The 15,990-nt window shown below is 49.2% G+C and overlaps 1 protein-coding gene across 5 annotated transcripts in view; it reads right to left on the bottom strand.

Moving 5' to 3' along the window:
• ARHGEF2 (Rho/Rac guanine nucleotide exchange factor 2) overlaps positions 1 to 15,990 on the bottom strand; it is a 120,313-nt gene that overhangs the window by 23,060 nt on the left and 81,263 nt on the right. For all 5 annotated transcript variants that reach the window (XM_060269556.2, XM_060269558.2, XM_060269553.2 and 2 more), the window contains one exon: positions 11,375 to 11,519. In XM_060269556.2, coding sequence (XP_060125539.2) covers positions 11,375 to 11,519 — 145 coding nt within the window. The remainder of the gene's footprint in view (positions 1 to 11,374; positions 11,520 to 15,990) is intronic.

Here is a 15,990-nt window from a genome sequence, read left to right as displayed (position 1 = left end):
TCTGAATAAGGAAGAGGAGAAATAAAAAGGCGCAAATCGGACCGTGGGGGGGGGCACAGGGGGTTCGTGTATGATTTTCCAGATAGCTTCAGATCCAAAGAACACCTCACCTGCTTTCTCACAAATTCTGACTAAATATTAGGAAGGACTTTCTGACAGCAAGAGCTGTTCAACAGTGGAACAAACGATTTTGGAAGGTGGTAGGCTCTCCTTCCTTGGAGGTTTTTAAGGAGAGGTTGGATGGCTGCCTGTCAAGGATGCTTTAGGTATGATTCCTGCATCCAGATGACCAGTGGGATCCCTTCCAACTCTACAGTTCTATGATTCAATTATTCTAAATGATGCCTAGGCAAAGGGCTGGTTTAGCATGGACATAGGCGCAGGGCACTTAAACTCTTTTCTCTAGTGTGGAGCTCTCTCTCTCCAATGCTCCCCTCCAAACACTCAGTCCACTGTGAGCCAAAAGCTGAGGTGCCTCATGAAGGCCATTGGTGCAGTTTAAGCTGTACTTAAAGAGGGCAGGGAAGCAATTAAGATAAAGCAAGCAAATGGGCAGCTCATATTCTGAGCTAACCCTCCTGGGCCAGCAAATCAAGGCCCTCTTGTGAGCGACTGCCAGATGGGATAGAAAGTCAATCCCCGTTTTTCTTTTCATGCATTTCTCCTTCAGGATATACGACGACCAAGTTCACAAAGCTCAGTGACTCACGGAATATCCAAGAATGCATGAGTAGGAGGAAGTGATGCGCACAGGAAGTGGATTTCTCTGGCAAGGACAGTCATTTCTCAGTTATGTCTGTACTTGGATGAGGAGGTGGGAGGCAGGGAGACTTTTTTTTAATGTGTGTGGGGTTTTTTTTGTTTAAAAAGAAAATGCCTACAGCCATCACTGCCTGTGTTCACACCTGGAAGACAAGCAGATTTGAGATGCATTCTTTTGGAATGAAAACGTGGGTCTGTTCAATGCCTGGTTGGGTGACTGCCTGGGAACCACACAGATAGGTTCCAGGATGGAAGAAAAGCATAATATAGATGTAAAAATAAGAATTTACTTGTTTAAGGACCTACTTCATGTCTGCAGGCAGCTGGGAATCTATAAACTCCAATATTGGAAAACAGCTACTAACTTAATTCTAGAGGCATGGTGGGATAGACCACCAATTACCCACGGCTCACTCTGGGACACTCGCCTGATGGAATCAATTCTTTAGCTATTTACAAACTTTGTGTTTGACTGTATTATTTGCATTGTGTATAGGCATGGGATGTTTCTTGGAGGGCGGTATATGAGGATCGTTTTTTGCTGCAAGTATTTTCATCAACAGATAGCTCCCTCAGTGGCCCCTCAGAGTGCAAATGTAGACTGAGAGTGCAAAATGCCTTTGATGTAGGATTAGAAAGAGATTTCCAGACAACAGCAGTAAAAAGACTCAAGACACTCAGATCCTTGTAAGTACAGGATGGGGGAGTGAAAGTTCTCACACCTCCCTCCTCCTTGTGAGTCACTGAGCTGCTCAAAAGTTTTCAGCCAACCCTCACTCCTGAACTTTCTTTAAAAGACAGCAGGAGAAGCAGAAATTCCCCAGGCCAATATAGTGTTACAAGCCACCCCAATCTCTAGGGGTCAGAGATTCTATAGGTTCCAGGCACTTAACCAGGTTCAGCAGCCTTGGAATGAAGGTCAGCGGATAGGGTATATGGTTTCATTTACATGTATATATGGTTTTGTATAAAACCTGAACATAAGATGGAGGGGCTCACAGAATTAACCCCACAATGGGCTCTTGTTTCCCCATTAGTCGCAGCTTGAGATGCAGCACAGAGCAAGCATGTCTCCCTGTCTCCAGCTCGCTTCCAGCTGAATCAAACACACAGCTCTGGCTACTGTTCTCCTACCTAGCGGCTGGGTGAGAGGAGGTGGAGGAAAGGCCTACCCATTCATTCTATGGCGCAGAGCATTTCAGGAGGTTGGAATAAAGGACCTCAGGACCAATGCTACAATTCTAGGATTCTTCACTTATGCTAATCATGGCACTTAATCCGTCAAACACAACCAAACTTTTCATGTTGGTGACACATTTTTTAGACATGCATCAAACTGAAGCTGGCACATGAAGACACACAGTTTGGAAAGCTCTGGCCTAGACAAAGAGACTGATTTGGCAAGCTCAATCTTTTACATTCTACAACCCCCCTACAGGACCCCCCCAAACTCCTAACAATATTCTCTGCATGACAGGCAAAGAGAGGCTCAACAGCATGGGATGGGGACTATGGGAAATGCTCCCCTTGGTGGATTTCTGCTTGCTACAGTGCCTAGAACCACCCCAACATTTATAAAGATCCATCTTCTCCCACAAGAAAATAATATCCAGAATACAAAAGTTTAGATGCCAGAGGAGCTCGTTCAGACACAACAGCCTGGGACTGCCAGCAAGGAAGTGAAGTCATGTTCTTCCTGAGAAGGAAGAAAATATTGTTGTTCGAGATTGGCAAGTCTGCTTGTCTCACGCACTGCTCCAAGTGGCAAAAGGGAAGTGAGAAATTCCTTCCCGCTCCACAGGACCAAATGTCTGCAGCCTAATCTACCTTCCTGCACTCGCTTCATTTCTGGAGAGAGATGCCCAATGCGGCAATCAAAAGAACGGAGCCGTAAGCTGCAAGGGAACTTGGGTTCAGATCTTGCCTTGGCCACAAACTCAGTGGATTGGTCTTTCAAAGCTGGTACCCAGCTGCTGGTTGGGGCTGAGGCACCCAGTTGAGAAAGGTGGATTCTGTCATCCTAGAGAAGGCATTGGGATTGGCGCCAGATTTTTTGGGGTGGAGGTTTCCTAAGAAGGGAAGAGAGCTGCCCTGAGCTGCCCTATTCACACACACACACACACACACACACACACACACACACACTTTGCACACAGACACAGGGAACACAAAACATAGGAGATATGAAATGTGCAGGCTCATTTTACTAACCACACACCCCACACAAGCTGGGCAGCTGTGTATATTCCCATATCTGCTTCATTTATAGGTGTTTAACCAAAATGATCCATAGGCTGGAGTGGCACCCCCATGAGGAAAGGCTGCAGTGTTTCAGACGTTTCTCTGTTTGGAGCCAACGTGAGTAAGTGGCCTTTGGTTAGCCACACACAGCTATCTCTGCCTCGCCTACCCCACAGGGATGTTGTGAGGACAGAACAAAGGAGGGAAGGACCATGTCTGCTGCCTTGAGCTCCTTGGAAGAAAGGAGGGTATGAATACAAAGCCCTGCCTTGGTGACCCTGCTTGAGACTTGGCAGCCCTATGCGCTCTGTTCATTATCTGCTCCACTCTAGCCCCCATGTGTGAGAAAGAGAGATCACAAGCACAGGCAAATCTTGGCCCAGGAAAAAGGCCAGCCTGAGATAACAGCAGAGCACAATTGGAGCGGACAAGGAGACCTGCAGTGCCATTTATTCACTTCCACAAATACAAGCACCCCCCCTCCCAATCCTAGAGATCAAAGCAGGGGAAACCAGTAGAGTCCCAAATGTGGCTGCAGGCCAATTAGGAGACAACAGATTCAGGGAGGGGAAGGCGGGTGGGGGTGGTGTGGTGCTGAGCTGGGGTTCATTTAAAAAAACCATGATTTGCCTCTAGAAGATCCATCATCATTATTAATTACTACTACTACTACTACTACTACTACTACTACTACTACTACTACAAATACAATTCATTATTAATGGCCTTCGAAGCCACCACCTCAAGGCAATGTGCTCGTAAGGTGATTAAAAACCCCAATGCAACAAACAAGCCCAAAGCCCAAACAAAGCAGACATTCCTGGTGCATAGACTGTATGGTGTAGTGCTTAGAGCAGAGCTTCCCAAACTTTTCATGTTGATGCATCATTTCATGACGCAGTAATTCAGTTTTACTAGCAAACCGGAGGTTAAACTAAACCCTTTCCAGCCCCGGGAGGAGTGCAGGGAGCACAAACTGCAGCCGGCATACAGCTTGGAAAGCTCTGGCTTAGTGTGTCAAAGACTAGGATCTGCGAAAGACCAGGGTTCACATCTCTACTTGGCGATGAAGCTCACTGGGCTAGTGACTGGGGCTGATGGGAGTTGTAGTCTGAAGCACCAGGAGAGCGCCGGGTTAGCAACCACTGGTCTATTCAGTCCAGGTGACAGAGGCGTTTCCGTTCACCTGATATCTGATCATATCTTGTGACACCCTTGGAAGGGTTTGACCCTAAAAGGTAGCTAGATACAATCTTTAAATGGAGACACCCAGTTCTGCGCCTCTACCACTGAGCTTTGGCCTCTCCCCTAAGAACCAACCAGACCCAACTATTGGTTTCAATCCCCTGTTCCCTTGTTGGTGGTCCTAGGGGGTCCCCCTGCTGCCCCATTTCTAATGCTGCGAGGCAGAGCTGACTTTTAAAACGCCCCCGTTTGTTAACCGTTTTCAATATATCTTATGAGGAGCTTTGATGTTTCTGATCAATAATGCAAAAGGGCTTCCAGGAGATTCCCCCGCACCCGGAAAATTCCAAGCCCACCCCCAACCATCAGGGAGGAGGGCTGAGGAGAAAAACACCAAACGGCCGGCTTGTTCAGAGGACCATCTGCTGGGCCGGGAACAGTTGCCAAGTCCCCGTAGCCCACGTGGAAGGGACAGTCTCAGCCGGAAGAAGGAGGGAGGGAGAGAGAGATGAGCCCCTTTTGTGCCTCTCACATGGATGGGAGCAGGAGCCTTAAAAACTTTTGGCAGACCTGTACCAATAATTTAAAGTGCACATCTAATGCAAAGGGTCCTGGGAAACATAGTTTGTAAAGTGTGTGGATAATGGTTGGGAGGCCCCCTATTCCCCCCACAGAGCTACAATTCCCAGAGTTCTCTGGGAAGTGGTGTTGCAGCTCTGCGAGGGGGGAAAGGCGTCTCCTAGCAACTCTCAGCACCCTTAACAAATTACAGCTCCCAGAATTCTTTAGGGGAAGCCCTGAGCGGTATCACAGTGCTTTAAATGTATGGTGCAGATTTGGCCTTTGGTGGGGGAGGATGCTCTGTGGCTACTCGGAAGCAAGGGAAAGGAATTGTGCCCCTGCATGCTGCTTCTCACCTCCCCACAATGCCATCTCAGAGATGAACGCAGGTGTTCAAACAGGTTGAGGGGCTGAATCCCAACTAAATGATGCCCTAAATATATACAGTGGTACCTCGGGTAAGGAACTTAATTCGTTCTGTAGGTCTGTTCTTAACCTGAAACTGTTCTTAACCTGAGGTACCACTTTAGCTAATGGGGCCTCCCGCTGCCGCCATGCCGCCAGAGCACAATTTCTGTTCTCATCCTGAAGCAAAGTTCTTAACCCGAGGTACTATTTCTGGGTTAGTGGAGTTTGTAACCTGAAGCGTATGTAACCCGAGGCACCACTTCATATGCTTTGAAAGATCAAGGATAGTTATATTTTTGAAGTGATTCTCCGCTTGGAAAGGTGCTTGGTCCAAATTGGGTTTAAAAGATAAGGACCCTTATAAAAAAGGGTGGGTTTGATGCTGCCTCTCAGCATCTAGCATAGAATCACAGAATTTTAGAGTCGGAAGGGTCCCCAAGGGTCATCTAGTCCAATCCCCCGCAATGCAGGAATGACAACTAAAGAATCTCTGACAATGACCATCCAACTGCTGTTGAAAAACCTCCAATGAAGGATGGTCCACCACCTTCTGAGGGAGTCTGTTCCATCAGCGCTTGGGAGCAGACTGAGCCAGCACACAGCCTTCCCCACCATGACAAGATATACTGTGTTTTCATTTAAATGATAGTAATTGCATGCATTCATGAAAGTTGGCACGTGTACCTGTTATGCAGATCTGTGTCCTCTACTGCTCTCTTTTTTTTTGGCAAGGCCTTACGCGCCCAACCTGTTGAATTATCATGTTCAGCAAGTAAGCTTTGGCCTCAACCTGAACTCAGACTGCAGTAGAGCAACTCCAAAATGTAGAATTGTGTATAAAACCAGGAGAACCAACTTGTGGGAGCGAGGTGCTGCACCAGACCAGGAGCACAGGAGTGGCTCAGAGGTAACCTCCTCCTTTCCCAGAAGGAAGTGTCCGCAGTGGGCATGGGCAAGAGAGTAACTATAATGAGCACCTGGCCAGGCCGAGATCCAGCCACCAAGTAGGTTGGCAAAGGGAAGCCCAACTCTTGAGAACCTAGGCCAGGGGTAGTGAACTTATTTCAACCAGAGGGCCACTTTCTCTCACAGGGTCACATGCCATGTACTGTGAGGGTGCTATATAACTATTATGATTATTATCAAACTTATAGTGGTAGATGGAGCCAGACACAAGAGTGGCTGAGGCTAGAGAGCCCGTGTAGCATAGTGCTTAAAGGTAAAGGGACCCCTGACCATTAGGTCCAGTTGTGACCGACTCTGGGGTTGCGGCGCTCATCTCGCATTATTGGCCGAGGGAGCCGGCGTACAGCTTCCAGGTCATGTGGCCAGCATGACAAAGCCGCTTCTGGTGAACCAGAGCAGCGCACAGAAACACCATTTACCTTCCCGCTGTAGCAGTACCTATTTATCTACTTGCGCTTTGACGTGCTTTTGAACTGCTAGGTTGGCAGGAGCTGGGACCGAGCAACGGGAGCTCACCCCATCATGGGATTCGAACCGCCGACCTTCTGATCAGCAAGCCCTAGGCTCTGTGGTTTAACCCACAGTGCCACCCGCATCCCATAGCATAGTGCTTAGAGTATAGTATTTAGATAGTTGGACTAGGTCCCAGGAGAGACCAGGGTTCAAATCCTAAACTGGTCAGGAAGCTCACCAGGTGACCTCAAGATCAGTTACTGCCTCTTAGCCTAAGCTACATGCCTGTTGTGGGGTTAAATGAAGAGATGTGGGGAACCATGAGCTCCTTGGAGAAAAAGGTGGGATAGAAATGCAATAAATAAATAAAAGTAGGCATAGTGTAGGATGTGAGTCTTACCATGCAAAAATTACTAATAATTACTTAGTGATTACTCACACTCACAAACATCCACCCCTGCCTCTCCATCCAGGCCTGAAAGAGCCATGATTACCCTTCAAAGAGACATTCCAGCCAGGCGAACACACTTAAGGAAGGCAGAAGAGAAAGCTGGTGAGGGGTGTGGCCAGGGAAGAAAGTGTGTGGCTTAGGGAGAATCCTGAGGGCCACATAGAGATGCCTCAAGGGCCACATTCCACCTCTGGACCTGAGGTTCCACCGCCCTGGTCTAGATTCAAGCTGTTAGCCACCACCAATATATAAATAAAGCACACTGCCTGACAATGTTTATTTACTCAAGGAGATGGCTGCTTTTGGCATGGCTACCGGCAAACTCTCTAACGGTCAAGTGTGACTGCTCAGATGCAGTTGGGGCCAAGTTTTCAGGCCAGGGGCTGGTGGGGTCAGGAGAAAACAAGCCGCAACATCAAAGGCCCTTCCAGGTCACCAAGGGAGAGTCAGACAACAAAGCCAGCCCCTGCAGTCTAAGAGCAAAAGCCCCTCTGGGAGGCCCAGCCCCAACAGCTGTCCTCGCAGGCAGATGTTCCAGACTGAAGAGGTTGTGGCCCAGGACTGCAGCTGTTCTGGAAGGCCTCTCTCCAGGCGAAGCGGGCAGGGACAGGCTCAGAAACAGGTTAGGGGGTGAGGAAGAGTCATCTAATCCCACCAAGCCACAAGAAAAGGAGATGAGAAGAAAGAAAGAAAGAAAGAAAGAAAGAAAGAAAGAAAGAAAGAAAGAAAGAAAGAAAGAAAGAAAGAAAGAAAGAAAGAAAGAAAGGAACCAGCCTATTTCAGGGAGTTGGAGGTGGCTCAAAGCAGGCATGATTGCTCACACTCAGACTTTTGTTCTCTCTAGTGAACAGGTCTGGTAGGTTTTTGCAGGGTTTCTGAAACCTCCGGAGCTCATTTCACCAATGCCAATCAAGGGCCAGAAGCAGTGAGGCTGGAGCATAGTTTCTGAGAGGGTTTATTTGACTGAGGCTTCTATGGTGTAGAAAGTTCTGCCTCACTGTTGCCCCTGGTTCCCCCCCCCCTGAAAAACCTGCACACCCTGTTTAACCAAAGACAAAAGGTGGGATGATTGCCAGTGGGTGCTGTCCCATTCAAACCACCATCAGGTCTCAGAACACACACACACACCACTACTGTCTGAATCCAACCTAAGATATGTACCGTAGACCACAGCCAACAATGCCTCTGATTCCAGTCTGAAGTAATGCTATGCTGCACATTTCTACAAAAAGGTAGCTGTTCCTGAGATTGAGCGGGCAGTCAGAGAAGGCTCTCTGCTGATGATCTGAGCACAGGGATTGCCAACAAGGGTGAGGGGCTTCTCAGTGATACCCCCCATCCCCAGATTTAGAATACTCTCTCTAGAGAAGTCGGAGGACTATGGCATGGGGCGGTAACATAACAAATAAATAAATTCAGCTTAGCAAAAGGGGATTTGTGCCACCAACACCACTTGAGCATCCATGACCGGGGTTGGATCTCATAGCACCTGGAGGCTGTGACCCCAATCCTTAAATGGGAGGGCAACTCCATCCAGAGCAGGCCAAATGCCATCTCCTCCATCAAGGCCAGACTGAGTGCTTAATCCTCATGCAGCCCCATTACTGAGTCTGGGCATTGACTGAGAACATCCACTTGCACATGTGGGGCAGATGAAAAGCAGCAAGAGAACTAAGCCTCATCAGCATACACAGAACAATCCTTCAGGGCTCCAACTACCTGAAAAAGCATTTCATGAAAATTAGTTGCTGGGCTGGGGGGGGGATCACATTTTCCCCCTTCAAGAAAAGGCTTACATCCCAGAGGGCTACTTATATGGCATGGGTGCTCCTCACACATGAAGTTTTTTTTTTTTTGCAATATCCACAAGATGTTATGGCCTTTAAAATGCCAGCCTGTATTCGTCGCATTCCCCCTGCACCCCCCTTTCAACCTGGATTTTCCTTCTCTGGGGTAAATCCAGTAAGTTGAAAAGAACAACAACACCCTGTTGCCGTGGGCCATTTTGCAAAATCTGAGCAACCTATTTATATTATGGAAGCCTCCGTCCATAAACAGCCAGGCAATGACTGTGCCTGAATCAAGTAATAAAATGGTGATTTTAGAAAGGCAGAAATATCCCCAGAATTCTTAGGAATAAGTTGAGTGAGCAAATGGCCAAATGGTTATAAAGGCAAACATCTTTCCTGGCTGGGTGGGAAAGTGGAGTCTGATTTGGATGTGGTGCCAGGCATGAATTTTCTCACGCGGTCTTCGTGTTTAAACTGGGTCCTCAGCCACTAGGACAGCGAGGCTGGCAAGCATGTCTAGGCAACAGGTGCCCTGGCATGCTGGCAATGCACATGGCACACAAAGGAAGCCAAATGAAAGCCTCCTCCGTCCCTATCTGCCCTTCCCCAAGGGAAATTTAAAGAAGGGCATTCTGAAGCTACCATCCAGCGGCCTATGTGCTTATTTCAGTTCCTAATGACCCATAACTTGAGGTACGGGTTGGGTGGGTGGAATACAACACGCCCACACCCACACCCCCAATCCTTATTTACTGGTTCCCCATTTGCTACCGGGCCGAGAGCAAGGTGTTACTATCCTATATAATAATGTCCAAGATGTCCCTGCGTCCAAGCTGTCCCGTGTGTCCCTGGGTCACTGCGCATGTGCCCCAGGGATACAGGGATTGGACAGCAGAGACTGCGCGCGCGCACTCTCCCCCCCCTCTGCCTCCTCCAACCGCCGCTCCTGCCGGACACCGCCTCACTGCAGGGCACGTCAGGGAAGCGAGGGTGGAGGCCGGTGAAGGCCTCCTCACAACCCTCCCTGGCCATGAGGAGCGGCGGTTGGAGGAGGCGGGGGGGGGGAGAGTGTGCGCGTCCTTCCTGTCGGCGGCTGCGGGAGAGGAACGGAGGAGGAGAACGCAGCGCTTTCTCCTCCTCCGTTTCTGTCCCCCTGCCGCCAACAGCAAGGACAGGTCCCAGGGTTCGGAGAAGCGCTGCGCAAGCGCTTCTCCGAACCCTGGGATGTCTTCCTGTCGGCAGCTGTGGGAGAGGAACGGAGGAGGAGAACGCAGCGCTTTCTCCTCCTCCGTTCCTGTCCCCCTGCCGTCGACAGCAAGGACAGGTCCCAGGGTTCGGAGAAGCGCTGCACAAGCGCTTCTCCGAACCCTGGGATGTCTCCTTGCTGTCGGCGGCTGCGGGAGAGGAACGGAGGAGGAGTACGCAGCGCTTTCTCCTCCTCCGTTCCTGTCCCCCTGCCGCCGACAGCAAGGACAGGTCCCAGGGTTCGGAGAAGCGCTGCGCAAGCGCTTCTCCGAACCCTGGGATGTCTTCTTCCTGTCGGCGGCTGTGGGAGAGGAACGGAGGAGGAGAACGCAGCGCTTTCTCCTCCTCCGTTCCTGTCCCCCTGCCGTCGACAGCAAGGACAGGTCCCAGGGTTCGGAGAAGCGCTGCACAAGCGCTTCTCCGAACCCTGGGATGTCTCCTTGCTGTCGGCGGCTGCGGGAGAGGAACGGAGGAGGAGAACGCAGCGCTTTCTCCTCCTCCGTTCCTGTCCCCCTGCCGCCGACAGCAAGGACAGGTCCCAGGGTTCGGAGAAGCGCTGCGCAAGCGCTTCTCCGAACCCTGGGATGTCTTCTTCCTGTCGGCGGCTGTGGGAGAGGAACGGAGGAGGAGAACGCAGCGCTTTCTCCTCCTCCGTTCCTGTCCCCCTGCCGCCGACAGCAAGGACAGGTCCCAGGGTTCGGAGAAGCGCTGCACAAGCGCCTCTCCGAACTCCAGGATGTTCTAGCGCCCGTTATTAAACGGGCTGAAATACACTAGTTAGTTTATAAAGTCCTGAATTACTTGGGGTCAGTTTACCCACAAAATCATCTTACCCCATGTACACCTGCTCAACTGCTTTGATCAGCCTGAACTGGCAACATTGCAGATGTCACATAATACTCATTCTGCATTTGTAAGAAAATCAATATTTTGCTGTGGGGGCAGCAGCACTCACACATTGGAACTCCCTGCCTATTGAAACCAGGCAGCCGCCTTTGCTGTACCCTTTTCGGCACCCACTAAACACATTTGCCAATCAAGACCTATAGAACATTGACATGTCTTTTAATCTGGTTTCCAGATTGTTGCTAATTTTGATTCTTTTTAAAAATGTTTTACATACAGTAGTTGGGTGGTTTTGTTTTGTTTTTTTGTTTTTACTGTTTTACTGATAATTTTATCGTTTTTGTAATGTAAGCCGCTTTGAGGTTTTGGGTTTTTTGTTTGTTTTTACAATCAAGTGATGCATAATTATTATTGTTTTTGAAATAAATAAAAAAGCAATAAGAAAGAAGGCTAGAGGCCTACTCACTGGGACAAATCAGTGCCTCCTTGGCAGTGATGCTCTTGTTGCAGGCATAGCACATGGTCATGCCTGAGACGGTGATGGAGGTGAAGAGGTGCCCATTGGTGTAGCGGGCATCTTTGCTCTCCTTCATCCTTTCTTTCTCTTTGTTCTGTGGGAAAGCAAGAAAGAGATGGGTTAGCGGCAGTGACCAGTGGCCCCTCCAGAAAAGGGCCTCTGAATAACCAGAGGTATGTTTCAGGCTTGCCAATGTGTCTCCGCCCCAGCAGGTGTTTACAGCCTGTGTGCAGTTTCCATCTTGCCAGCATTTACACATCCAAAGAACTGGGGAGGGGGGTGGCCCCACAGATAGGTGTAACACAGACATGAGACAATATCATCCTGTAATCATTAGAACCCCATTTAAATTCTGTGTGAAGAGGGGGGAAAAACACCTGAAAACAAAACTTAGCAAAATACCCAAGTCTTAAGCCCTGTTGCTGATTTAAGGCAATTGTGTTACAGTGCTGACATGCTGGGACCCAGGTGGTGCTGTGGGTTAAACCACAGAGTCTAGGGCTTGCTGATCAGAAGGTCGGCGGTTCAAATCCCTGCAACGGGGTGAGCTCCCGTTGCTCGGTCCCAGCTCCTGCCCACCTAGCAGTTCGAAAGCACATCAAAGTGCAAGTAGATAAATAGGGACCGCTCCAGCGGGAAGGTAAACGGTGTTTCCGTGCGCTGCTCTGGTTCGTCAGAAGCAGCTTTGTCATGCTGGCCACATGACCCGGAAGCTGTCTGCGGACAAATGCCGGCTCCCTTGGCCTATAGAGCGAGGTGAGCGCTGCAACCCCAGAGTCGGACACGACTGGACCTGATGGTCAGGGGCTGACATGCTCTGCTCTTTTTGCACTTGCTGCTCGAAGTCCAGCCGCATCCAGAGTTGGAAATGTCATAAATCAGGTGCGCATAAAGGAGAGCCATCATAAGGGAAAGCCAAGCCAGAGAATTTATTCTCTATTTCCTCCTGAGCCACCCTAATGCCCTTCAAATACATTGTGCACATAGACACCCCAGGAATGCGCCCCACTCTTCCTTTGCTACCCTCTGCCTCACCCTGAGGTTCCTCTAAAATGTTTTGGCACCAGGATCATTTCTGTATATAGTCACAGTGGCCAGGCTAACCGGGGATGTACCTTTCATGCTTTTGTGTGAAAGGAATTAGCTGCTACATTCAGACTGGTGGGGTTTTTTGTTTTTTGTTTCAAAAAAATTGGGCTTCCAAAGTTACAACAATCTTAACGTTTGCCTGTTCCAAACTGCTACCCAAAGGCACAAACCTCTGTCCACACACACACAATCTACGATAAAGTGGCATGGGGCAGTTAGAGAGAACTCAATCTAGGTAGCTCAAGTGAACAAGACAAGCTACATGGAATCATTGAATTTTAGATTTGGAATTGACTCCCAAGGGTCATCTAGTCCAACCCCCTGCAATGTAGAAATCATAATTAAATATCCCTAGCAGATAGCTATCCAAACTCTGCTTGAAAACCTCCGGCGAAGGAGAGCCCACCCCCTTCCGAGGGGTCCATTCCATTATCGATCTGCTCTTACCACCTGAAAGTTCTTCTTAACGTTTAGTCAGAATCTCCTTTTTGTAACTGGAATCTGTGGGTCTGGGTCCTACCCCCCTGGAGCAGCAGAAAACAAGCTTGCTTCCACGTGACAGCCCTTCAGGTATCTGAAGATTGCGATCATATCCCCTCTCAGTCTTCTCTAGGCTAAACATACCCAATTCCCTCAACCGTTCCTCACAAGACTTGGCTTCTGGACCCTTTATTATCTTGGTCGCATTCCTCTGCACAGCTACCATCCTGTCAATATCCTTCTTGAACTCTGTTGCCCAGAACTGGACACAGGACTCCAGGTGAGGTCTGACCAAGGCAGAATAGAGCCGTACTATGACTGTTTCGTGAGCTGGACTAATTTGTGAACCTGGAGCGTGAAAAGAAACCATTCTGCCAAATCATCCTAAGTGAAAAATAAATTAGGCACAAGCCACCCACCCCACCCCCGGCAAAAAAAAATAGCACGGCACAAAACAACCTTCACAGAAACGAACTTCTGCTAACGAATACACACACAAGCAGAACGGTTGACCCAGCCTTGGTCCTCCTCACACACCTTTGCCGCAGCCCCTCTCCGGCTTGGCTGCCGTCTGTTCCAGCTCATCCCCGGACTAGGGGGATCCCGGCAGGGTCTTGAGACTCCAAGCCTCAGCTGTCTCTCATAAACCGTAGGGTAACTCATCTTCCGTTGAGGTGGGATGCTACTGAGACATCGAACCACCACCACTCTTACCAATTAAGGCCCCAGAAAGAAGCAGGGAGGGAGAAACCACTACGTAGACCCAACTTGAGCCTGGAAAGCCCAGATTGCAGGGATGCAGAACAAGGAGGTGGATATGAGGAGGTGGATGGGAGAGGGAGAGAGAGAGAAAGAGAGAGAGAGAGAGACACCCATGCAGTTCATCTTCTCCTGTACCTCTCTGCTTCCAATAACCATGACAACCATATGTCTGACTGAGAAATTCCACCACCACCCCCAGCGCACGTGCCTACAGTCCTCAGCGCTGAACAGTCTATAGAGAAAGGTCTCGCTTCATCATGTCTTCATTACCAGGGCGGGGGCGGCAGGATTATTTGGAAGGCTGGGTCCAAGAAATATTTAGCTGAAATAAAAAACGGTGCGAATGTTCAAGCCAAGCCCTGCTTCCCACAGTGTTTGGGTAATACATATATATATATTCTCCAACTTTTAAAAGGGATGTGAGGTATAATAAAGTACATCAACCTGCAAAATGCCAGGCTGGCTGGCAAGAACACCTGGGCTGGCTGCCATGCAAACAAAAAACAAAAGTGTTTTCCTTCTGTCTCACAAGGGGCTGAGCTGGCTTGCAAAGTGACCGAAAGGAGGGGGACATGCACAAAAAAGGACAACAAACAGGGATAAAGATTTGCATTAAAGTTCATGTATGGTAATGTATATGCATATATGTATGTTCGACGCAGGTGGCGCTGTGGGTTAAACCACTGAGCCTAGGGCTTGCTGATCAGAAGGTTGGCGGTTCAAATCCCTGCGACGGGGTGAGCTCCCGTTGCTTGGTCCCAGCTCCTGCCAACCTAGCAGTTCGAAAGCACGTCAAAATGCAAGTAGATAAATAGGAACCGCTACAGCGGGAAGGTAAATGGCGTTTCCATGTGCTGCTCTGGTTTGCCAGAAGCGGCTTTGTCATGCTGGCCACATGACCTGGAAGCTGTACGCTGGCTCCCTCGGCCAATAATGCGAGATGAGCGCCGCAACCCCAAAGTCGGTCACGACTGGACCTAATGGTCAGGGGTCCCTTTACCTTTACCTATGTTTGGTGCACATACTTAGTCTCCCCCGTCTGTCCTCACAACAACCCTGTGAGGTAGGTTAGGCTGAGCGTGAAGGACTGGGCCCAAGGTCACCAAGTGAGCTTCACAGCCAAGTGGGGATATGAACTGTGGTCTCTCAGGTCCCAGTTCAACACTACAGTCATTTATGGCATTTATATTCCACAACCTTCTAGGGGTAGAGGCCCTGTTTGTTGCAGCAAAAGCAACCACAAAAGGTTATCACAGCACATTGAGGGCTAAAGACAAACACAATCCAACAATGCCTACTCAGTAAACCAACTCTTTTTTTTAAAAAAAAAAAACCCTCATAAATCCTTGTCAGTATTTTAATGCAAATTATCTTAACGAACACATATTTGTATGCAGTTTTGACAAAGTGCAAGTTAGACAAGTTTGCCCTAAAATGCAAACTGGATCATATCTGCCCCCGATTCCTTGCTGGGACTAGTGTGTGTCTGCTGAGCCCCAGATTTTGAGAACCGACATTGTGCAACATCATTCCCTGTGATTGACAGGCAGAATGAAGCTTTTTGATTGGCCAGGCCAAGTATAAATACTGGGATCCTGATCTTACACACTTCAGATTCTGGGGGAGGTTTCAACTTGGGGATTTTGGAACAGGTCCTGGCTCGGATAACTTGAGGAAGTGGAAATTGACCCAAACAGAGAGAAAGGCGGGGGGGGGGTGCGATTTCAAAACCGGGAAAGCTCAACCTGGAAAACTGGAGCTCTGCTGGCAGGCTTTTGCCCGAAAATCAAACTGTGATACTGGGGAGCCCATTGCAGGTCAGCCTAAACATGGCCAAAAATGCAGATGGAAGAGCGAAGAGGGTTGAGGGCCTACAGGCCCTGTGACCTGCTTGGGGCATAGCCAGGCAACTGGGTTGCCATGGCAGCTTCCCTTGAAAAGGGGAAGTGAGACAGGGACTTCCTGTTGCCAAAGCTTTGAGCAAGAGGCGCAATCAGAGGCTTGGCTATTTTTGACTCAAGAGCCACCCTAGCCTCACGTGTCTGAGGGGTGGGGGTGGGAGGCACTGCTGTGTTGCACATTTTCTTGGGAAACAGAGAGGCTGGCACAGAGCGGTTGTCTTTGGCAGGGATGCCACATCCGAGGCTTTGCAACAGGATCAGAACCGATTGCATAGAAGGCACCGGTGCACTCTTAAATTTGCTGAGCCTTTATTCCACCATCTGTGCGTCCAA

Source organism: Zootoca vivipara, chromosome 16 (assembly GCF_965207765.1).
Source record: "Zootoca vivipara chromosome 16, rZooViv2.hap1.1, whole genome shotgun sequence".
Lineage (NCBI taxonomy): Eukaryota > Metazoa > Chordata > Lepidosauria > Squamata > Lacertidae > Zootoca > Zootoca vivipara.
The sequence above is the reverse complement of the archived record's forward strand: the minus strand, read 5'-3'. Positions and strand labels throughout refer to the sequence as shown.